The following is a 24630-nucleotide window of genomic DNA, read 5'->3' as shown; positions in this document are numbered from 1 at the left end:
TCACACTCAGGTATCGAGCCGCCTGTGAGCGCTCCACTGGTAATGAATTTTCGGTGCTGCTTTTGACTTATTATAAGATTTCCCCTCGCTGATTAAAAGGCCCCTCCAAAATATTACACAAATCTAAACAGATCAGTCTATAATGGGCATTGATTGAGAGAGCGGTGACGTCGTTCCTTTTGAAGTAATGCATTTGCATTGAACTCACGCTGCAAATTTCATCACTGCCTCTCTGGAATTTAAACATTTATACTGACATATGTTTACTTGTAACTTTTGAGGATGCTTTCATTACCACGCTGATTTACATTATTCAAGGCTCATTAATATTGATCCACTGACATAACTGTAATTTGCAGGGGAAGATGATTTGAGCTTCATCTTCAGATCTTAGACAATCATTTTTGTTGTGTTTCCAACATGATCCAGGAAGTGCAGTCGGTTTATGATTGAACTCAGGTGCTTGTGAACATTTCTCAGTTGTTTGTGACTTGTAATGGTAACACAAAGTCTTATGAGTAAGCGTCGGCTCTTCCTAAGAAACTACTGCAGGGGGTGTAGGTGTTAATTGCACACTCTGTTCTGCTCAAAGGGCAACTCTGCTTTATAATGGATGCTTCCAACAGCATCTGCAGAAACTCTTTTGAACTGTGCTACCGTACATCTGCCGGCTTTATATCCTGGGAAACGCTGCTCCTCTCTCGTATCGTCCATCCTGGGGAGACCTGGAACAAATATGTGAAACGTCTTCACAAACATGCACGTGGCTGCAGCCGTTTGTGTTGGAGGTCAGTAAATGTTGCGGTTGTAGCTCAGCAGCTGTGTGTAAATAGCTTAGGTCAACATTCCTTAGACAATAGTTGTTTCTCTGTGTTAGGTAGTTCATTTGTTTATCCCCGGTCTTTTCTTTAGTAGGCAAAAAAAAATCCCATTAGGATCACATATTGTCTGTATTTGGCCGTAGAACCATGGGAGAGAACTTCAATTATAGCCCGTGATTCGTCTTTGATTCTAAAGAAAGAGGGGACAACGGGAAGCTACACAGGCAAAGTAAAGGCTGGAGACGGCGGATCGATAGTGAATCAGTGGTGAATATGGTCACAATCACTGCCTCTGGATTGGTCCACTCTGCTGGGAGCACAGAGAACTTACCCCGACTCGCACGTCGCAAACGGCCCGAGATGATATGAACGGGTGCCTCCAGTGTCGTGGTCCAAGACTTCTCCATAGAGGCGGCCAGATCTCACAGAATACACTCGATACACTCGATACGCTCTTGGCCAGCAGCCATCAGCCGGCAACAGAAGCAACAAACATGGAAGTGACAGCCCAATCTCTGAAAACTCAGTTTGAGGTAGAAGGTTGAAGGTGCTAGAGCCAAAAAGCATCAATCATACTTACTTTAGTATTGGCACAGTCTGCAGAGTGCGTCACAAGAGATGAATGTTCAGCACTCGCCCTCATCTGGATCTAATGTTTGAGTTCCATTGTTAAAGGCGGCACATTCACCGAAGCTAATAACGACGCCTATTAGGGGTCTGAAACACAGGAAATGATGATTAGTGTAGCAGATCGAAGTCTGAGTCCAGATTGTTCAGCCAGCAGCTCCACCACCAGCTCAGTCTATTCAAAAGTTTCAACATTCCCCATGAAATATTCACTCTTTCTCCGTTTCCTGTATCTTCCTGGCTTATGTCTTTTTCATGCTCTGGCCGGTGTCGACCTCATGAGGACAGTGAGTGGGACTAAGGGACAGGTTTGGATAGTTCATCATTCATGTTGTCTTTTTATTTATAAACTACACCAGTAACCCATTTCTTTGGTTGCTCTAGTTTGATTGCTCTAGTTTATTCATCATTCATGATAACTACAACTGGGGTCCTCTCTACTACGTATACTCTTACACTTACATCTGTACTCCTACTGCTGATACTGATGGTATTTCTTCTACTTCTACCGCTTTTTCTACTCTTCTTCTTCCTCTTCTCTTTGCTCCCACCACCACTGTGACTACCAATGTTCCCCCTTACTGGTTCTAATTGTACTATTACAGACTGTTGCTGCTGCCGGTGATTATGACTGTTGGTTTAGCAGCAAGGGCAGTTCCAGCTGAAAAAGAAGCAGTAGAAGCAGCAGGAATTTCACCAAACGCTCCAAATGCTCAGGACAGAGAGCAGCTTTGACTTTGTGGAGGGTTTGAGTGTACGCTGAATTTCAAAGATAAAGTGCAGCGAACCTCGATCCTTAATGTGCCAAAAATTCCGAAGAGCTGCAGGTGTCAGACATCCCTCTCTCTCCCTCCCTCTCTCTCTCTCTCTCTCTCTCCCTCCCTCTTCTCTCTCTGAGGCATAATTACCCGACGGTTCAAGGTAACGGTAAACATCTCCTCTCAAAGTGATGGAATGGGAGTGGTGCAGGCACAGTGTTCCCTCTGGGTCAGCAGCCTGTCGCTCCGGTCCCACAGTTTGTCCCTGATTCAGCCAGACAGTAAAAAGGCAGCGCGAGGTCCCAAAAGGCTGCGAATCTGAGAGTCAAGTCTGCTTTATGCTGATGACACAGAGGAAAACAACTCGAGCAAAAATGATGTCGCACTCTTAGATTCCGAATTAAAGGTAAAGCAGGATATTTGATGAAATAAATATAGACTTGTGTATGTGAACACTCCAAATGGCAAAACAAACCATTTTCTTGCTCGTATCCTTTGGAGACCAAGTTATGTTGTTGTTTTTCCTCATTTTACATTGATTTGTAACACAAATGTTGTCAAAAGTTGCGAACACACTCACAGAAACTCAGTGAAACAACGCCATAGCACAGCTTTGTTTCTCCTGAGCCCTTTTCCTGCTCTTTCCTGTTAACATGTCGCACATTTGCACATTTGCCCGCCTGCATATCTGCTTAAAAAAACCTGTGAAGTAGGAGGCTTGAGACGAGCGTTTTAAATCAGCAGGTTAGTCTGTTGTTGTTCTTTAAGAGGCGTTCAACATGTTGCTGTTGCTTGTGTGCTGTTGCAGATCTCAGTGCTTTCAGCGGGAAGACCAGAGGCGGAGTGTCTGTGCGTGAAGGCCAAGGTGTGGTGCTGATGTGTACCCCTCCCCCGCACTCACCAGGTAAGCATCGCCAGCCTGCACCAAACAACAGCGACGTTTCCCTCCCTCTCTCCCTGGGATCGTCAATAAACTCCTCTTTGTTTACAGGACAGGGACAGGAAGTAACGTTCCTATCATGCCGAGGTGACTGATCGCTGTTGTTATTTATATATTCATCTATCGCACCGGTTGGCTTGGTATCCGTCTATTATCCGGTCCATCCGCCCGTGACTGTCACAAGACGTGCGTGATAAGTTATGGAGACAACACGGCCACGACAAAGATTCTCCCAGATCAAATTCGCTGGATCATTAGAAATGGAAACAAATCTCCCAGAGCCAATTATTCTGCTGGGGCACAGAGGCGCTCGCTGCTCTTTTTAATGGCTCGTCTTGAATGTCCCTCTCTGCAGTCATCCTCTAATGTAAACTCGTACGTTAACCATGAATCACCCAGGCTTTCTGTCTACATCAGCTCTTAGGCAACGGCTCCCATGCCTACACGCCACGACACGACAGCAAGCAGAGAATCAGTGACAGAGTCGGTAAACAATAAAAACAGACACAATTAACGCTGTAATGATTGAGAGATGAAGCCCCTGCATTGATCTCAGCCAGGTGATCAGCTGCTGCTTACGGCCTGACCAGCGCCTGAGACGGACGTGAATGTAGACTCAAAGCGTGAAGACGTGGTTATGCAGCAAGATCACCACAAGTTTAATAGTGATTTTCTGTCATATCAGGTTCGTTAACTCTATACTGTAGGAAAATTGACCCGAGCTTGAGCCACGGTGACATAAGACGCCGGTGTGAGGGATCGATACAGAATAAACCTTCAAAATGACTGAAGTTTATATGAAATATCATCAAATAGTTTCAGTATCAAAGTGTAAGCGCAGGTGCGGCGAGGACACACTGTACTGACCTATTTTATTGCTTTGATGTTTGCATTTTTGTTTTTGGATCCGAGCATTGACTTTAAATTGATCGTGGTGAAGGCTGTGAAATCAGCACTTTTATGGGCCCGGTGAAGGTTCCTCGCAAATCACAAAGATGAAATGGAAGATTAAAGAGGAAAGTTGTGTGCTCTTTAAACAAAAAAAGTTTTGGCTCGTTAAAAGTATTCTTAAGTGCTGTGACTTTTGCAGGCAAGCCTCCTGTGCAGAAAGCAATGTTGCACTCTGAGACATTTGGTCATTTTGGATTGTTTACATAGCAAATAAATCAAAACAAGCTTGCATGTTTACAGGTTATACTTAAAGAGCCTTTTCTTCCTTATTGTGTGGCGTTTGTGTGACACATTAATGCATTGCAAAGCTTTCAAAAATAGACCCCGAAATGAAGACGAGCACATGGGAATCTGCACAACATGTTCCCTTTAAATACACAACCCAGCAAGGTTTCTAATTTAAATCTCCGACATCGCTTCACTGACATGAAATGAGAAATTACTTCCAGCAACTGACATAAAAAAAAAATGCCATCGTTATCAAATTCCCAGGTGTGATGAATGTCTGAGTGAGACGGAGCGTCACGCTGTACGAGAAACAATGTTTGGGTTAAATGGGTCGTGGGAGGATGTGCAGACATTAAAATGCCACCAAAAGTAGACTAGATTAGATTAGATTACATTCATGAGGGAAAATCATTGAGGATCACTGAGATGTGGAAAATTGATCATTTTTCCATTTGGATGGATTTGTGATCGGATTTCGGTGTTTTTGCTCCGATCACATTCAAATAAAATGTCAAGGAAATGTGTTTGAAGTTGTTGAATTAACGGTGCAAAGACAATTGCCAAGTATGATGTCATGTTTAATACGTATATGTGTATGAAATAGGCCATATGTTCAGTTTGTGTATGGCAGACACACAAACGTTCAGATCTGTGGACTTGAGCTCAAGTAAGAGTTAATATTTACCTATAATGTGCTCATAGTGAGATATAAATATTGTTTATTTTGAAGACACATTAAGGATGCAGAGTTGAGGAGCTGTGAAATCCTGTTACACTGAATATACCGATTTGTTTTCAACACATTAATTTGTCCCTAAATACGACAGTGATCTTTCTCATGAATGCAGTGATGGATGTGACTGTGCAGCAAACAGCGCAGAGCTGCCAGAGTGTGTGTGTTCTCTTCTGTTGCTTCAGGGTCCATCTCCACACACACACACATTAGTTTACTGGCAGCAAATGTTTGATCTTTAGCCATTTAAATTGTAACTCAGCTTGCATCTTAATGAATTCAAATTTCATAGGCACATCAGTGGAAATGATAACAATGATTCATCTTATTTATCGCTGCTTTTCAAGACACTTAAAGTCACCCTACAGCAAAAAAGTAAACAGAACAACTAAATACAATAAACGATCAATAAAAAAGGATAAACCAGTTAAAGTAGGAGCAGAGATAAAAGCCTAAAAGCAGAGGAATGCAGAGTCATGTTTGTCTCTTCCACCGCTTCAGTCTGTCATGAATAAAATATCAAAGATTGAGCTCAGATGCAAATCGCTCCATAATCTTTCAGAGATTATTAATTATAAAGGTAGAAACTTCTCTCCTGTGGCGCCGTCTTGTTTGCCCCGATGAGACGAGAGCAAATAGAAAGGCGCCTCTGCTCATTTGAGACCCGCAGATGCACACACCTCACACACCTCACACACCTCACACACCTCACCAGTATCATTCCACCCAGGATTACACTCCATAATGTTATCACTCATTAATTAACTTCCCCTGCACATAACAGTTTCATTAGGATCCGAGCGAATCGTTTCATTTTTCCATCTTCTGAGGCCTTTCATAGACTTCTGTGGATCTGTGTTTAACGAGAATGGACAAGTTGATGCTTTACTGCTGTGCAAATGTCACTTTAAATAGTACAGATTCATATGCGGGTCAGGCCGCTCGGGCTCAAAGTAGAGCCGACTCAGTGTGAGATTAGAGAGCCGAGAGTCGAATGCAGAAACTATACAGTATGTTTTCATCGTTTAACTCTTTACACCCTGCTCCAAACTATCCACTACATGACCCAGAGTGAAATAGAGATTGATTATTGATGCCAGGCGCGTCAGCTGAGCATTCTTATTGACATTAAATCATAATAATGGGACTGTGTACAGTTTGCATGTAAGACTGGGCTCGGTGACAGCAGCTGCTCAATAATTCACCTCAGCATCTCCCAGGAACTCTTACAGGACAAGGTGAACCTTAATCACCTCTCTGTATTATTTGAATGATTCCGAGCAATCATCGGGGCCACTTGAATAATTCATTCTAAAAGCGAGAAACACATGGAGACATTCAGGTCATTTTCTCGTGAAATTTGTAGAAGTGTAAAGATGAAATCAGCATCAGCACCAAACCCAGATGCACTCAGATTGTTTCCTCCCTCTGTCTGATCTCCAGAGATTATCTACAGCTGGGTGTTCAACGAGTTCCCCTCGTTCGTCGCAGAGGACAGCCGGCGTTTCATCTCGCAGGACACGGGGAACCTGTACATCTCTAAGGTGCAGCCCTCCGACGTGGGCAGCTACATCTGCCTGGTGAAGAACACTGTGACCAACGCCAGAGTTCTCAGCCCGCCAACACCTCTGACGCTGAAAACCGACGGTAAGGCTCACAGGATGCACTCGCTCGCTCGCTCGCTCCTACTCATTACGGACACCGGTTTGTATGCTAATGGCTTTCGTTTATTATTAAACTTTACGGCTTCTGAGTACCACACAGCCGCCTCTCTCTGTTCATATAAAAACACTTTTACTGTTCTGATGTTTTGCACGGATGAGAATTTAAAAGCACATTTTTACATTCTGCCGGTGCTTTTTTTATTATATATATACATCATGTGTATGGAAATGTTTGCGATCAGCAGAAGGCGAAGGCGTTATGAATTCAACACACAGCACGCAGAGATAGTGAGCAATGCTTTAACGTTGGTGTTGGGAGCTTTCTTCCCTCACGCTGTGCTTTGGTGAAACTGGCCATCAGGGAAATCACTCTGCAGCATAAAATTAACTGAATCAATGGCCCTTGCTGTGGATGGGATTTCACTCTTTTATACTGGGCTCTCAGGAGCCGTGCCGTTTGTGGGATTCAGGTGTGGATTTCACCTACAGGCTTTATGTATCTACACAGAGAGGTGTCCGTCACTCCGCTCAGGTGTCCGTCATTGTCAAACGCTTCAAAGAGCCACTGAGACGATCTCCCGCTGTAACGGGGGGCGGGGGGGGGGGGGGCTGCCAACCGTTGCATCACGCCTTCACCTCTCAAGTATTATTTCCCTCGTCGCAACATTCTCACGCTATTTGCATCACCTCGTGTGAAATGGCCCTTGGAGACATGTATAGCATTTAGCACATTATCACACTAAATTGGCTGGGTCCTTCTCATTAGGCGAGATCAACATAAGAGCGGCTCGTGGTCAGTGTGCTGTGAGCGTCCTCAGATGATGCACGCTCCGATGAAGGCACACAGAGACGCTCTTGTTGTTTGTCAACCAGAGATGCAGGAAAGGTAAACAATCTGTGGCAGCCATATTGTGCCCACATACATGCCCACATTAAATCTCTGCATCTGTTAGTTTGGCATGGGGGAAGAATGTCCTGCCGGCTTTTGGTCTGTAAACCTCACAATATTCAGAAACCTTATGTATATATATATATATATATATATATATATACAGGGAATCAAACTTCAGTCCGTGCTCCAGTAAAAATGAATGATTAAACAGTAGATGGTTCTAGCTTGAGCAGTGTGTGTGTGTCTGTGTCTGTGTGTGGCTCAGCACAGTCAGACTCTCTTAATCAAAGTGAGTGTCTGGGCTCCATTATACTCAGCTGGAAGCCGTCGGCGGTCAGTTCACGATCCACCTTGAGTAGAGCAGAACTTGAGACTGACCTCTGGACTAATGCACGACTCAGACACGCTTCCCTTTGATTCATCTGCATGCTACAAAGAGAAGAAGCAGATAAAAAGCATTACCGTGGAGAGCAGGAGGACTTTGAAGTGGATCAGAACACAAATAATGTCTTTGCATGTGTTTGGTAACTCGGAGCCAAATAGGAAATCTAGCTTTTCTTCATCCTGTGCAGTGATTTTGAACGTTTCTCTGCAGTGCTGCCTGTCGTGTTGATCACATCTCAGGAGGGACACACACACAGCTTCACACACGCTTTAGGGAGTGAAAACCAAACAATTTAATCACATTATCTTAACCACTTAATTTAATTCAGGTTATTACCTCATGTAGCAGAGCGTGTATATTCTGGATACTGGTGACTGACTGTCTGTCTCTCTGTCTGTCTGTCTCTCACAGTCAGAACAAACAGATTTGGATCAACATGTTTAACCAATCAATGTTTTTCTCCCCTGGATTCCTTTCGGCCTATTCCAACTCATATAGGCCACGCCCATTTGTGTGGAGTGGGCGTGGCTCGTCAACAAAAAGCGCTTTATCTGGAGAGTGAGATTAATCTGTTGTGACTAAATGATGTAGACATTTGCTCACACCATAACAACACCAGTGAAATAACTCCAGGACCTGCCAGAGTAAACTGGCAGAAGTGGAGCTGCCGGTGTCAAATCCCTGACTGCATTTCCACTTCAGCTCGCCACCGCGTTCACCTCATTTGTGTCGACACTCATTCCGAATTTCCAGCAGTTTGAGGCTCAAATTGTAGTGCAACGGCTACACTATTAAGAGGAATTAAAGTCATTCTTCATCGCAGGGATGTTGAGCTGCTGTAAGTGTTGGAGCCGTTTCCTGAGACTGCGGTCCTGCTCGTGTTGTTATTGTCATAATCTCTCTCCTCACTGACAGGCGTATCAGTACAGCATGATATTTGCAGGCACATGTCATCCCCACAAGGTTATGTTTACAATACCACGCTCTAAATTGTTATTGTAGCCCTCAGACCTCTAACTTTACTGTCACCATGATTTCTACCTATCGTTATTGCTCCAGTCAAACCGACTCATTGCCATTTGCCTGCAACGCATTCATCTAAGATCACGAGCCAGCAGCAAATGCAGCAAGGAAATTACATTTTATAAAGTTGTTAAGTTAAAATTGCTAATATTTGTAATCAGTTTCAAAAGTTGGCTTTGCAAAGTTCCTCACAGCAACAAGTATCGTTAAGGAAAATAAATAAGACAGAAAAGCGGCTTCATAAACAGATGAACACAAATCAGCAAATCTATCAACCGTAAGCAGAGTGAGGTATAATTACATTATCAGCCAAAGATTATTGACACTTTATTCTCAGATTCAAAGCTCAATAAAGTTCATTACTAAGTAATTAAGTCCCAACCTCAGTCAATAAAAGGACACAATAACAAATAAGATGAACTTTTTTCATGCTGATGAATCAAATCAATTAAATCATGTAGCAGTGACTGAGTTCATGAAACATTATTTATTGTTTTTTTCAGCCCAAAATGTCCTTTATTTCCCTGGAGACAGTTTTCACGCTCATCATGATACAAAATCTATCAATCATGACACATCAGCTGGTATCAGGTGTCCTCACGACGGCTCGCTGGGTTTGGTTTTGCACAAAAAAAGGAATTTGACTCGGATATTAAAACTCAGCCAGTCAGCCAGTCAGCCAGTCAGCCAGTCAGTGGTGCTGATCTGCTTTGCTCTCGTTTATTAAAAGGTGAACCGTTCTCGACTCTCTATGCATTAAATATCTCGATCTTTGATACAATTTCAACATGTTTTAGCCTTCTGAATGCTTTATAAAGCTATGGGATTCTTTCTTAAGTCTGAGGTAACATATCACAGCTGCATGTTTTATAGTTTTAGAGCCTCTTTATGGCATTTCATCATCATCACAGGCAGAATATAGTATTTTTCCGTAGCTGCAGTCAGGACACACATTTTTCTATGAAATTAGTTTTATTGCCTTGCCACATGAAAAGAAAGATGCAATTTCAGCACAATTAACAAATGAAATTGGAACATAAAACACGGAGCTACATTAGAAACAAAGATCTTTATTGTTTTAGCTCACAAGACGCTTCTTCATTCAATCCAGCCACTGTGGCTTAATGTGATATTGAAAATCCTTTGACATGAGACGATGAAATATTGCAAATTCATCACATGTGAAGGGCTACTTAGAGACCATAAATGCTGAGAATGAGATTGAAATTGAAAAGTTATTTGGAACAAATATCGTAAAACTTATTTTCCATGCACAGTGGCCCACAATTCAATAAGCCCATTCCTCTTTGCGGCATTCATTTTTATCACATAAAAAGTGTCAGGTACACGTAGGAGGCGTAATTATGGTTCCTCAAATGTCACGCCGGTCATTTGTCTCACTGATCGCGCGCGTTACGGCGCACCTGGGGCGCCGCTGAATATGCTCGGCGGTGTAGTTGTGGAATCAGTCAGGTGCTGAGGTGAGAAGCGTGTCCGTCATGAGCAATGCCCGGATATGGATTTGAAATTCCTTTTGTAAAGAGTAAAACGCTCATGTAATATTCATGCCGCAGTCTCCCATTTAATAAGACGGATAATAGTAATGAGATCCTTGATGAGAGTGTTTTCCTTTGGTACTGCAAATTTGCTCAGAGCCCAGCAGACAAATCTTCTTGGCAAACGGACATGGACGGCGAAACCCAATGTACAGATAAATAAACAACATGTCCTCCAGCTATGACTTAAAGAGAGGAGGCGTCGCAGGCACATGGCGAGGCTGATAGCACGGTGTCGCTTCAAAACGTGTTACTTTTGATAATGTGCTGTTTTCCTCACATACCAACGCCCGATGGATGGATTTAACATTTCATTTTCCTGTTCTCGTAGAAGTAATGTTTGTGACCAAGTGTGTTATTGCACAACATAGAAAAAGAATGTTCAAACACACACCTTCATTCTACAGACCTGTCAAAAATAGGAGATCATCATGTATATAATATAACAATTGCTGAGTCAGCCTGATCTGCGCTGCATAGTATTGTTGATAGTTGCTTGTCTCCAGGCTGCAGTGCTGCTATCAGTCTGTTTACCTGCGTCTGTTTACCAGCCAATCGGAGGATACACCTGCCTGAAACAGACAAAGAGAACCAACGATCCCAGTCCGGATATGCCTGGAAAAATCTCCTCGCCTCTTCCCCGCGCCAAATCCTGTCAATCTGCAACGTTTCATTCACAAGCAGCTGTTCCTTTTGGGAGATACCCCGCTGAAGAAACGCCCAAACTAAATCCTTGGCACAGGCACAAATGCCTATGCTGAGCTAAGCGGCGTTTAGATATTCTTTGACAAACCTACAAGTGCATTATGTCAGTTACTCTATATCCTCACTGTCCCCTTTGTCTGAGCCGAACAAAGAAACTCAATCAGGATGAAAACGAGGAAGATGGCTGAACATGGAGAGAGTGGGTCAGCAATTAATACCATCTGCTCCGTTCTAACGTTTACGATTCCTCTCTGTCTCTCTCTCTCAACTTTCTCTCTTTCAGGCGTCATGGGCGAATATGAGCCCAAAATTGAAGTGCACTTCCCGACATCTGTTCTGGCTGCCAAAGGACTCACTGTCAGGCTGGAGTGCTTCGCCCTGGGGAAGTAAGTAAAAAAAAGCACAAATGTACAGGTTTGAATCCTTACAGGGAAACTCGGAGCAGGATTTGAATAATGCTCCTTATTTGTTTCCACTAATGATGTTCCGCTGTCTAAATGGGAAACGGGGATGTCCTCTCTGGAGGCAACACTTTGAGTGAGCAGAGAGAAGTGCAGCGTAGTCGCCGGTGTGTTAGAGGCCATGTTAGTACACACTGAGAGACTGAATAAGGATTTCAGCCCTGGGGGACCTGTGTGTTCTCATAATTGTGCTTCCTGGTTTGCTTCCTCTGTCGGTGCTGCTGAATGTAGAAAGCTCAGGTTGTCTTGGAAAATGGAGAAATTGAGTGTAATAGTTGTCTGCCAAGAGGGAAAACACACTCTGGTTTACGTCGGGCAGAAGTCCAAAGCCCTCACCTCAGTAAGCTTGGGCGGTGTCGTGATTTACACAACAACACGGCGGGCTGTAAAACAAACTGGGAGATGGGCTTTGTGTTAAAAAAAGAATTGTGTTAAATGTGCTTAATTAAAACAGCTCAGTGTAAAAACGAAACAACCGGTACTTGTGCTAAATCTGAATGTGGTGAGAGATTCAATCCAAAAATAATTACCAGCCATTTCCAATCAGTGGGGCTGAAGTGCTGTTTGGAATTATGAGGAATGATTTTCGTTTTGCAGCATAATCTTGTATCATCCGTACTTCATTTTGTTTATAATTATTCCGTATGAATCATCCGTGGCTCAGTCTTATTTTGAGTGTGTTAAGTTTCTTATATACAGATGACTAAGGACCTTTGAAGCAACGATTTCAATTTATCATCATTGCATTATGGCAATTCATATCCTAAATATATAGACACTGAATTATGATATCACATCCTTGATCTAGATGTCAAGTGAAGCCGGAGTTTCTTCTCTCTGTAAAGTAAAGTTTGCACGACGGCGTTCAGTCAGTGACTCTCCCTTTCACCTGGAAATAAAGGATTGCTCAATGCCAGAAATGTCTTGGTATCGAAGTTTAGCGGTTAACTTCTTTTTCTCCAAACTTCCATGTGAGCAGCTCTTCTACCAAGTCACCAGCTGGTTGTATCAGTTATTGTAGTCACGTAGAGCCTCCTGTGAATCTTCTAATGTTCATTTTGTGTCAACACTGTCAGAAAAGTCTTTCCAAGTAATTCCTCCCTACCAAGCAGAACTTTCAGTGTAAAAAAAGAGTTGTCTGGTACGGCTGCAGACGGATGATTCAGACTCTTTGAGTGTTCTTGTGAACTTCTGTCTTTTCTACTCCACTTGGTTGGTCGTGTCACCAGTGAGGGGCCGGCGGTCAGAGCTGAATTTCTCCATTGGTTCATTCACTTGGAGGAGCACATTGTTTGCCTACCTACACTCGCACGGGTGGCCAAACATGAACCCTTTTTTGGGGGGGTCGAGCTGACACGGTCTGCAGCACTCACAGAGCGGGCGCCGTTCTAACAGCTTTCAAGGACTTCTCCCAATCGAGCACAAACCTACGTTGAGAAAAAGTGGTCTGGTTAATAATTCGAAACCTTTGAAAAGCTACACAGAGAAATATTCAAAATAAGCTTCTGGAAAAACTGAGAGAATAAAAGAGAATGCTGGTCAAGAGTGTCACACTGGCTTCGATATCACATGAGGACTCTGGACCCCTGCAGACGTGGAGGTGCATAAAAAGAACTCCAGCTGAAAAGGATGCTTGTCTTTGTCATTTAGTCTCGCTCTTTTGAAATCTCTCTCTATTGGCACTGCATTACATCGCCCGCACACACTTATATGTATAGAAATGGCTCAGGGGGAAACATTAGTTCTGCTGCTCTTTTGCAGGAATGTACGTAGGTCGCCATTCTCCTACACTAAACACACAATGAATCCTCTACTTCTTTTCTGTCTCCCTCTTTAAGCAAAATTTGATGTGATTTGTCTTTGCGTAACAACTAAACACAGTGATAGGAGCTGAATTTAGTTCAGTGGATATTGGGAGTCGGTGTTCATTTGTGCATGAAAACCTTCTACATTTGTTCTGTTACACATTCTCCCACTCATTTCCACTCAGGATCTGTGGCATGTGGTGGATGCTTTCATCCAAATTGCCATGGAGTAGCAGATAGACTTTAAGTTGCAGTGACCCCGGAGTGTATCAAGTCCTTGAAACCCTTCTGGTTCCCGTACTCGTCCAGGCTGCGCAGGATCACAAGGACCACATTGACAGTGGAGCGGCGACAGAAAGAGCCTCTCAATGACAACGTGTTCTATCCTCTGCGCTTTGCGGTTAAAGCTTTTGAAAGACAGATGTTTTGGGAATCAAAACATATGGCATTGGGCTCCAGGTTGGGTTTAAAAAAAGACCAAGAAATTGAGAGTTTAGTAACTGACAGGGTAATACTACATCTGGGTCGTTTCTTTGCTATATTGGGTATTTAATTCCGTTTCTAACCTTTATGATGGAGCAAATCCTGAGGAGTAGACAGCCCTTGTGTGGAATGATGCTAAAAATATAACCTACAAGTTTGCCTATGGGGACAAGCTTGTAGAGGAGCATTCACAGTGTTCAGTGAGGGAACACTCGGTACAGTATACTGTACACTTAGATAAAATGCTGTTGACCAGAGATTCTGAGTTCAAGAGTTTAAGCCAAGTATTTTCTTACAGGAAGACACTGACAGGTAGAGTTCTCGTTTCTAAAGCGAGCAATCGGTTCCCCTCCTGTCCGCCTTGAGTCCTGCCTACACGTACAAGCCCTCATTATTCCGCCTCCAAACAGAAATCCTGACCATGAACTCGAGGAAGATTGGCCCTCATGTCTCAGCCCCTCAAGGTCTCTGTCGATCGTCTAAACAGGCTGTGGTTGCTGGAGTTTGGTCGGGGAAAAAGGTCATGGGGAGAATGAATCCACCAACGGCACCTTAGGACAGATTCATGAACTCTTGAGTCGATCGCTATGTCGGTTCTTCAATCAGTTGTTCTGTGTTGTAATAACAGGCATAGGGAAATAAAACTCCATGCCAATTACACCCAAATGTCCCCACATTAGATGAAGGATATGTGATTTTGCCCCAGGTACCAATAATATTTTTACTGATAATTATCTACAGATGTGCAGACACCAGTAGATAAATCAAGTGTTAAGTTCTGACATCGTACCAAATCACTCTCACTGGGACCAATTGGAATCCTGTCTGCCACATAAATGTCACAAGTGCCTCATTATCTATAAAAAGGTCCATTACGCTCACATGTATCATAACCGTTAACAGAATGTGCTGTTGTTGTCGACATTTTGAGAATTCAGATACTCCAGTATTAGAACATGTTGTCAAAACTTGGATCAAGGCAATTATTATTAGTATTGTTACTGTTCTTGTTGTTAGTAGCAGTAGTAGTAGACGTTTACATGCACGTCCATCCAGCCCACATTGGGACCAGTTACCGGACAAACGCACTACAAAGCAGCAAAGACACGACATGACAGAAAACTCCCGATTCAAGACAAAAACCAACAAACAACTAAAGCAAAATGCCTGTTTGATATGTCGAGATGTTCTTTTGTACAAACACGATCTGAATCCCAATTCGGGTCCATCCCAGCCCAGAGCACCTCAGTGTCCTTGTGAATTTAGAAGAGATAAAAGAGCTAAGGGACATGTCGTTTGCGCCGCGGCTAAATGATTGATGGGTTCACTGAAGGTTTGTATGATGTCACATTTCCATCTCTCGCAGACCTGCCAAATGTAGCTGTCATACACGCTGGCTGCTGATATGGCAGAGTAAGACATTATCTCGCTGCATGTAGAAGTCATCTGTCATCGGGGTCTATAGGGAATCCGTGTACAAACGTTGATAGATGGCATTGGTCACACATACGCTAATCATAAAAATCTCTCTGGCTGTTGTAGTGATCTAATTTAAATACTGTCCGTGTCCCTCTGAGACCTCGGACCCTGTGTGTGGCTCAATCAGATGGTCAAAGGTTTCCATGTCGAGCATGACGAACATGAAAGAGGAGTTACGCAATATCAATATGCCAAACGTCTGTAGATCAATGCCAAAGTGTGTTGCAGTCAGATCTGTTTTAGATGTTATTTAGGTGATTAAGTCGCAGCAATTCACTCATGACGAATCAACCTAAAAGCATAATGAGCGTGAGAACCTCTGAAGTTTCGCATAAAGCACTTCCTCCCTTTTTGTTCTCCACTGTTGGGTCTAACTCCGCCCCTCTCTCTCTCTCCTTTCCTCCTCCAGCCCCGTGCCAACCATCACATGGAGGAAGATAAATGGCAACATCCCCAAAAAAGCGAGACTGCGGAAGTCTCAGGCCGTCCTGGAGATTCCCAACATTCAGCTGGAGGACTCGGGGACGTACGAGTGCAAAGCTGAGAATCCGAGGGGAGGGACGGCTTTCAAAGGACACCTGCAGGTCTACAGTGAGTCGGAGGGCTTTTGTTGTTTCACTCCAGCTTTTAATTATCTGAACACCTACTCTGCTCCCCCAGAAAGATTGGTTTCGCTTGTTATTCTCAGGGTTTTGGAGTTGAACCAGTGCCAATGAATTTGCTGAGCAGCCCGAGGACTAATTATGCATTATGCTGTATAATCCTAGAACAAGCAGGGGTAGCATTCAGCAACACAATGGAATGTTTTTGTTTTTTACTTTTTATTCACAGGGGTCTTAAATACCTTTGTACTTTGTTGCCTACTGTTCTAGTTGTTCTTCCCCCAATGTGGTCCATAATAATCTGAGGTTTGTCATACATTTGGGGCTTTGGTGATTCTCACACTCCCTGGGAAATCGCTGAGCAAATTTTGGCTCACAAGAAATACATTGTCCATAAACAGATCAGGAGAGTGATTTTGACTAAAAATCACACAGTATTTCTTTGATGAAGAGCTGTGGGGCATACAGATGAGGATGAGGATGAGTATTCACCACATCCCAACAGTGTAACACGCTCAGTTTAAATCTAACATAAATACACACTGCAGCTTTTTGTCCCATTAAATCCAGAATCAATTCATTCTTTGCTTTCATTTTAATTAGCAAATTGTCAGATTACGGTGATTACATCAATATTAGGAATAACAACTCACAACAGTTTTGAATTGTTGGTATGAAACTCCCCTCGCATTATTCCCTTTGTCTGTGATCACAGACCCTGCGAGGGTCCTTGTGCCCCATTCCTCTCTGTCTGCACCATGTGCACAAGACCCAGATAATGAACTGCCTCAGCCTTGGCTAGGCACTTTTCCAAGGCCCCGCACTCCTTGGCAACCTCCATTCTGTTGACATCACAAGGAGAATAGGGAGCCTAATTTGTAACAGCTTCACACTGAATGTAATTTATACAGGTCACATCCGACTGTGAACTTTCATTGTGAGGAGGACCTTCCTGACCATAATCATTCGATCAAACCACATAAAAAAAGAGATTATACCGCATGTGCTGTATGCAAAGAGTGGGAGAGAACGTGCCGAGCATATTAGGGACGGTGCTGGCAGCTCAGTGTGGGTTCCTGCCTGGCGGCCCGTGTTGCAAATATCTGGCAATGTGTCCAATTATAATACATTAATCTGCATGAGCCTGAATGTGATTCTGTGGTTTTTACATTCATACTGGAAAACAATTTAATAAGAAGAGTCCAAGATATCTGTTTCCCCGGCCAGGACCAGTGTTCTTTCTGACCTTTATACATCTGATAACTGATAGAGCCAATGAGTCGTCACATGACCACACGATCATCATCAGTCATTATTACTTTCCCTTGTTTAGTCAACTAGAACGGTGACAAAACATCCGAGCCTATTGTTGTTCAGATACGCGATTGATGTTATAATTAAATTAATAATTTTATTATAACTCATAAGAGGGTTTTTCTGCAATCATTGGTTTTAAACTGAATTATACTGTTAATGTGGGTGTAAAACATTCTCTGTTCTCAAGCTTTCTTTTCTTTTTGCTTGCTGCCAAACACATCAAACGTTTGTGGCATTTGTACAATACGATACACAATCTGTTTAACCACACAACTATCAGAGCTACAAAAACACAGCATCAAAACAAATAAACCACTACTTCAGCTACAATAAAATATTGAGAACAGATCCATCTGGCTGGCGTAAACATCACACATTTCCCTTGATTACATTTCTCCATATTTTACTACCCAGAAATATAAAGGAGCTCCCTGTCATCTAATTCCATCATATCAGTAAACAATATACACAACTCTGGGTAAATGATAGCGGCTCAGTCACAGACACATCCACAAATACATCAACAATAAAAGAGGAAAAACATCTTTACAGCTCTATCATTAAACTCTCTCTGGTCTTTGCTGTAGCTTGACTGTGTGAAAATATTAGAAAATATTTCCCAGCTTAGCACCAGCAGCAGTTGCCACATTGGAGATGCAGCCTCACATCCTAATTGACATCTTTGCACTGAACTTCATTGGCACGTTTCGGGTGACGGGTTTCAAAAATTAAAACTCCACCTGATAACTTTTGTGCTGCTTGGTCCACAGATCATATGAGGTAAATTTTGTGGAAATTGGACAAAAAATGGTTGCCTGTGGAAAAACTGCTGTAGCTTTGAGGGTTTCTGAGCTTCAGATAGAAAAATTATAATCCCAATAATTTTGTTATCGTTCCCAGCTCTCCATGCTTGGATCCTCTAATTAGTTTTAGCTGTGTTTGGTGAGGTTGTTACAGGGAAATAATGGTTCTATAAGCAGCAACTTTGGTTTACTTGAAATAAATGGAATGCAAAAATAGAAGCACATATTTTCCTATCAGTACTTTACCTCAAATGCTTGCAAGTAAAAGAACACTTCCTCACTACAAGCCAGTGTCACACCTGCACTCTGGGTCTGAGTTGTAACACTTCATTGAGACGATGGGATGCTTCCATTGTGCGAAACATTCAAAGCCAAAATGCAATATTTTTGTAAAGCATAACAAGATGATCTGTATGTTCCAGATGCATTTTGAAGAAGTATCTTGTTGGGCATCTTTGGAAACCGTCCTGACTGGAATTTAAAGTAAAGGGGTTCCTTTGCATGCGTCAGTGTGTCTGGGAGGATTAATGAGGATGACAAAAGATCTCAGGGAAAACATGGACGGTGCGGACATGCTGTGATTTGCAAGCGAAGTGCGGCGTCTTAGGTTGTCCAGTGTCGTGAATGTTTAAGGAACGGAAATCAGATAAGGAAGAACACAGAATGCTGCTTGGTGCAATGTGACCCGAGCCTGCAAACACTGCACAGCTGAGGCACAAATGACCATTCTACTGCTCTGAGGTTTTTTCAAGGATTTACTATATTTCTTATTCCTGTATCTTTTTTTATCTTCAAGCCCTCCCTCAGTGGATCAGAATGATTAATGATACGCAGATGGATAGTGGAGAGAAGCTCCAATGGGAGTGCAAGGCCACAGGGAGGCCCCGGCCCACCTATCGTTGGCTTCGCAACGGTTTGCCCTTGACATCTCAGGTACTTACCTTCCCACCAGGTATCCTCACTTTCTGTAGTTGATTGCACCATGGAATGTCTTGAATTTCTGATAGTACTCATATGAAACTATAACACAGTAACATACTTATATCATCATTCAGCACTAACTGTACTTTTGTTGTTTCTGGTTACAGGGTAGACTCGAAGTCGTGAACGGAGAAGTGACCATTAACAAAGTCCAGCAGACGGATTCAGGGATGTACCAGTGTGTGGCAGAGAACAAGTACGGCGCCATCTACTCCAACGCTGAGCTGAAGATCTTAGGTAGTAACACCTTTAAACCCTTCCTCTTAAAGCAGCCCTAGAATAAGCAAAGCGAGTCAAGTTGTGAATTTAATCAGTTAGTTTCTTTCTGCCGATTGTATTTCTCGATGCTCTATAAAGACTGAAATTGCAGGCCAGAGTATTGGCATCTGAATAATGCGGCGCGTGATAGGTAAGAGAGATTGAAATGCAAGTGGGGAACGCTGAACTGTAAGATGTGCTGATTGCCAATCAATGGTCCCTGATTTAACCCCGGCAGGGCGGACGGCATGAATAAAAGAAGGACCTTTATGGTTATATTCACACGTATCAAGTTGAGGAGAGCATTGAACAGTTCTGCCTTATTCTGAAGGCGACGGTATGGATTTATTCTAACGAGAGTAAACACTCCGAGAAAGACATCAGCGCTTTCTCTGATGGGGTTTGATGAATCCATCAGGATCTTATTGTTTGCGATCAGAGTGCAGGCGAGAGCTCAGACGCCATTACTTACCCAAAACGTTACTTCAGTCGCGTTCCCTACCTCGTACTTAACAATCCTGAAGATGTGATAGCCAGTAATTACAAGTGACTCTGGATCATTACAAACTTGACTCTACACACACATTGATTTGATTTGCTCCCTCAGCAGAGGAACGGGGGAACTGCAGTGATGATTCTGTTTTCTTATTATATTGAACAGAGTATTTTTTATCCCGGGTTGTTGTTGTGTTGTTGTTTCGCACAGTGCGGTCGACTCCAGTGTACACTTGAATTGAAAGACGCTAAAAAAAACGAGGAATCGACGCTCTTCTGCCTAAAGGCTCCAGAGAAACACTGTCACTTTGCACGGCTGTCCGCTGCTCGGCGTTGCACCAAAATGCACCATTTTGTCCTTGTCAGCTTCTATACTGGGACTCATCTGGTGACACCCATTCCCCTTCTGTGTTCCCCCGAGGGACAGTGTGATGTACGGTGTCTGTGGCGTGGCCTTTTTGAAGAGGAAGTCGTGACATTTCGGCAATCTTATTGCAAAGGAGCGAAGATTTATATCAAAGGTTTCAAGGGTTCATCTATAAATAATCTGTATAAAGTAGATGTATAGCAGACGGGGCTTCGCTTGTTTATTTTACATCTTGGTGTTTGCTGGAGTCTAAAGTTGTATATCTTAATAAGGTTTGTTCACGCTGAGGAGCAGCTTCCTTTGAATAACCCAGCCATGATATCCCGGCGCTGTTGATGCATGTTTTCATAACTGCACACCTCAGGCGTTTCTTCAGTGACCTATGTTCTTGGGAGATCACCACCAGCAAACACTATCAGGACAGATTACATGGCTAATAACAGCCTCCAGAAGAGCCGTGGCTGGGGGCTACACGGGGGCAGCGGCTGCCCTCGCGCCTGTGATCGTGTCCCAGATCCAGTTCTCTTCTGGGAGGGTGACGGGTGAAGCAATAAGGGAGCTGCTGCTGCGGCCACCAGCTGCAGGCCTGCTTTTATTTTGATTAAAACAAACACCCACCGCCAAAGCAACTGCTCTGTTTTCTGCTGATTTTGTGTCTAGAGGGACCTCTGCCACTCAGGCAGCCACCGAGGCTCAAAGACAAAGAGTGTTCCAGGCAAAGGGGTCAGCCGGTGGCCACAGATGGGATTGAATTGTCATTGTATATAATGTCACCTATGAAGCGTCACTCTGTATTTAAATAATGAGAGGTGACAAAGCCTCGCAGCCTATAGATGTCCTTGACACACAACACAGCTGTGTACCCGCTGACACACTTAATTCCCCGGAAACTTATCTTGGCTGCTTCTGCTTCATTCTCCCTCTTGGCCAATCCATATTAACTTGTGAAAATGAAACGTTTGTATTATTTATATGGCTGCACAATGCACTCCATATTAATGCGATTGTACTGGATACTGAATTAGCACACGGAGGAGAAAACTATCTGGAGTATCTGGATGAAATTGCTTTGTACAACTCTGTGTGGAATTTAGTTATTACTTTGAAGCAAATTAATACTTTTTCGAACAAGCAGCGTGTTGACTCATGATGTGTCAGTTTGAACCCTCTAGCATTTTTGCAATAATTACTTCCAAATACCACAGCTGAGGCGGTGGAAAGAGTATTACATCTAAGAAAGAGTTATATTTTAGGTGACACATGATTCACAGCAAAGAAACTTGATCAGGAGAGCTTTACAATCAAAGTAGAGGAAGTCCAAACCACAAACGTGAGGCTGATTTATGATTGTTTTGTTTTTTTTTGTCCTGCACAGCGTCGGCACCCGTCTTCATTCCCAATCCCGTACGGATCATCGCCACGCTCGGGAAAGACGTGTGGCTGGAGTGCAAACCCAGAGCGTCGCCCAAACCTCGGATCACCTGGAGGAGAGAGGACAGGAGGATACAGCCCAGTAAAAGGTGAGGCAATGCTCCTCACAATGAGCTCTGAAAGTGGCTGCACTTAAGTATAGAACAACCTTATTTATAGTGCGTTTCTAAACAGCACAGACAGAACTGTACAAAAGGACTAGCATCAGAATTGTAATACAGTCAAAGAGTAAACCACAGAAATTCATTGTTCCAATTCAGGGTCAAACTCTGCTTCTATCTGACATTAGACAGTAAATGGATGTTAATCATGTCCACTAAGGAGGCAGAGTGTGCAGTCTTATGTAACAGCACCACAGCAGTTACTCTTCACTTGACTCATCACCTCTTGCACACAATGTCAGCAAACACTGAAGATTATCAGCTTCACAAACGTCGGCTTTGCAGCATCAAGTGGCCGCTGTGTGTGTATTGATTTGCACAATTGTAAGGAAATTCTCGGGCGCGTCGGCATCGTAGGTGACGGCCTAAACGGGAGCTTCGCCGCAGTTCACCGACTCAACTCATTATCGTGATTACCGGGAGAGTTCATGTCTGCACAGTTTCCAGCGTTTGTGAATGCGAGCGGTGTGTGTGTGTGTGTGTGTGTCGGCTGCTGTTCCCGATGCGATTAGAGAGGAGCCAAGAATGAATGACTGCAGCAGCGAGTCTATTTTGGATTGAACAGGTTGTGAATCAGAGACGGATGAATGGTAACTGAGATGTCAACTGAATGAGAATGAAAGTAACCTGGGAGCAGAATGGAAAAACAAGCAGAGAGAATAAACTCCCCGCTCAGCTTTAACACCACAGCTTCTGTCTTCTTAACCTTACACTCCCTCGCCTCAACTACACTTATAAGTAGTCTCTTTAAGGCCCGCCTCCTGATCTTTGCTGTTCCCCGATTGGCCAGCTGTGCCAAACACCTGCCTGTACAACTCCGCACTTTACACGCCGCTGTTACCATGGTAAACCATTCCAAAAGGATCCCCAAAACATTTTGACATCATTTAAAAATCTGATTCATTGATGAATAAAACATTCTGACAGCCATCCACTATTAAGGCCAAACCACAGCTGCCATAAACATAATCGTAAATATTGCATTATAAATCAAACTTGTAAATATTTAAAGGATTCATTTTTGCTGTATTTTAGGTGTGTGTGAGCCAGGGAGCCGTCTTTGTGTGCCACCGCCTTCACTGTAGTCCTGGTGTAAGATTTCCTTTTTCCTGAGATTACAGAATGGAATATTACAAGGGGAAGTTAATTGCCCTGTTAAATATGTATGAAGTCACCGAGTTTGTCTCCCTCAGTATGTTTATATCATTCTCCTCTGCAGTTTCTCCCCCTGCAAATTCAAGTGTTACCATTCCAGCTCAGGCCCTGGAGGGATTGCACACAGACACACACACACATCTTGTTGTAACACATCACAGTTTCATTACTGTAACTGGAATAAAGTGTCACTCCTAAAATAAAACACCTTAGGTAGTGACAAAGCTCTGGAGACTCATCCCCGCTCTCCAGCCTCCTTCTCAGGGACACTGACAATTTAGAGCGCACAATTGCATTTGGAATTCACACGCAGTTTGGCGCATCATCTTTTATGAGAAGCATCTCTGCGCCGCACCTAGAGGGGGGGCTGAGCCGGGGCCCGACGGCGCATCAATCAACCTGAGCGACAGCATTGAAATTATCAGTCACCGCCGAGCATCCCCAAGTTTGGAGGCAGAGAACAGGACCTTTTTGTTTATCAGCCGGGATCCAGCAGTGTGTTCAAATAGCAGAAACAGCAAGGGCGACCGCTGCATAATCAGATTCCCCAGGAAAGTCAGGCAAGTTTTAAAGCCACTAACAGGTGGATGGAGTACTGGGGAATTAGTTTATCCTGGTAATATAGAGGTCAAAGCAAATCTGCCACATATCTGATTTTCCATTAACACTGAACGACTCCTCAATGGGGATTGTGGGCGCCTGCTTTCTTCAAATGAGCCGGCTTAGAGAAGAACTGATGGATGGGGACGTGTGTGTGTGTGTGTGTGTGTGTGTGTGTGTGTGTGTGTATATGTGTGTGTGTGTGTGTTGCTCTAAAATGGTGATTAATGGCTGTGGTTTGTCCGGATTCGATAAGGCATTGGAGATATTTGTCAAACTCGCGCAAATTCTATTTTTCACTGTTGTTGGCAGACGGCATGAGAAGATTCATACCTGCTTCAACCACAAGATCTTGTTTTCTTCTGACTTTGGCTCAAGCTGAAAAATGCCGGCGAAACACATTGACAGAGCAGTTAGTTCATCTCTTTCCCCTCAGAGAAGTTTATCATTCACTATCAAACACTGGCTTGGTCCTGGGTCGTCTCAGAGGCTTAGCAGCAGCACGTGTAAGGCAGCCTGTGTGTGTGTGTGTGTGTGTCCGTGTCTGTGTGTGTGGCGAGCCCTGCGTGTTCAGGTCTGTGCCAGGGTGACTCCTGCAAGGATTTTCTGACACGACCTATAGCAAAGGAACGGCGTTATGGATGGAGAAACGTTCAATTCTCGGAAGAACAGCGACTGAATCGAAACGGCTCCGCGTTTATCTGCCATTGACAGCTGTGCTGACTTAATGAAGGTTTGTAATTAACATGGATTTCCACTAATGTTCAGGGCTTTTGTCTCTTAAATAGAAAGTATTAATCCCATTAGTTGGAAAAGCATGTGGCAGACTGAGAACGTTAAGGCTTTTCTGTTTGTTTTTTTAAAGCATGGGAACACAAGCGCATAATTTGGCAACTGATGTGAAAACTTGGGGAAATTTTCCGTATGAATAATAGGCGATTGCCTTGAT

At 43.4% G+C, this 24630-nt stretch overlaps 1 protein-coding gene across 1 annotated transcript in view; it reads left to right on the top strand.

Annotated features, from left to right (window-relative positions):
• The window catches only part of cntn5 (contactin 5), a 65881-nt gene that overhangs the window by 20762 nt on the left and 20489 nt on the right, over positions 1-24630 (top strand). The window contains 7 exon segments of the mRNA XM_076146207.1: positions 3015-3110; positions 6502-6705; positions 11567-11669; positions 15921-16102; positions 19030-19166; positions 19322-19451; positions 21710-21854. Of these exon segments, the coding sequence (XP_076002322.1) occupies positions 3015-3110; positions 6502-6705; positions 11567-11669; positions 15921-16102; positions 19030-19166; positions 19322-19451; positions 21710-21854 (997 nt within the window).

The sequence above is a fragment of the Genypterus blacodes genome, unplaced genomic scaffold (genome assembly GCF_046128005.1).
Source record: "Genypterus blacodes isolate CSIRO-AG114 ecotype Tasmania unplaced genomic scaffold, CSIRO-AGI_Gbla_v1 ptg000032l_1, whole genome shotgun sequence".
Lineage (NCBI taxonomy): Eukaryota > Metazoa > Chordata > Actinopteri > Ophidiiformes > Ophidiidae > Genypterus > Genypterus blacodes.
This window is presented reverse-complemented; position numbering and strand designations above follow the sequence as displayed.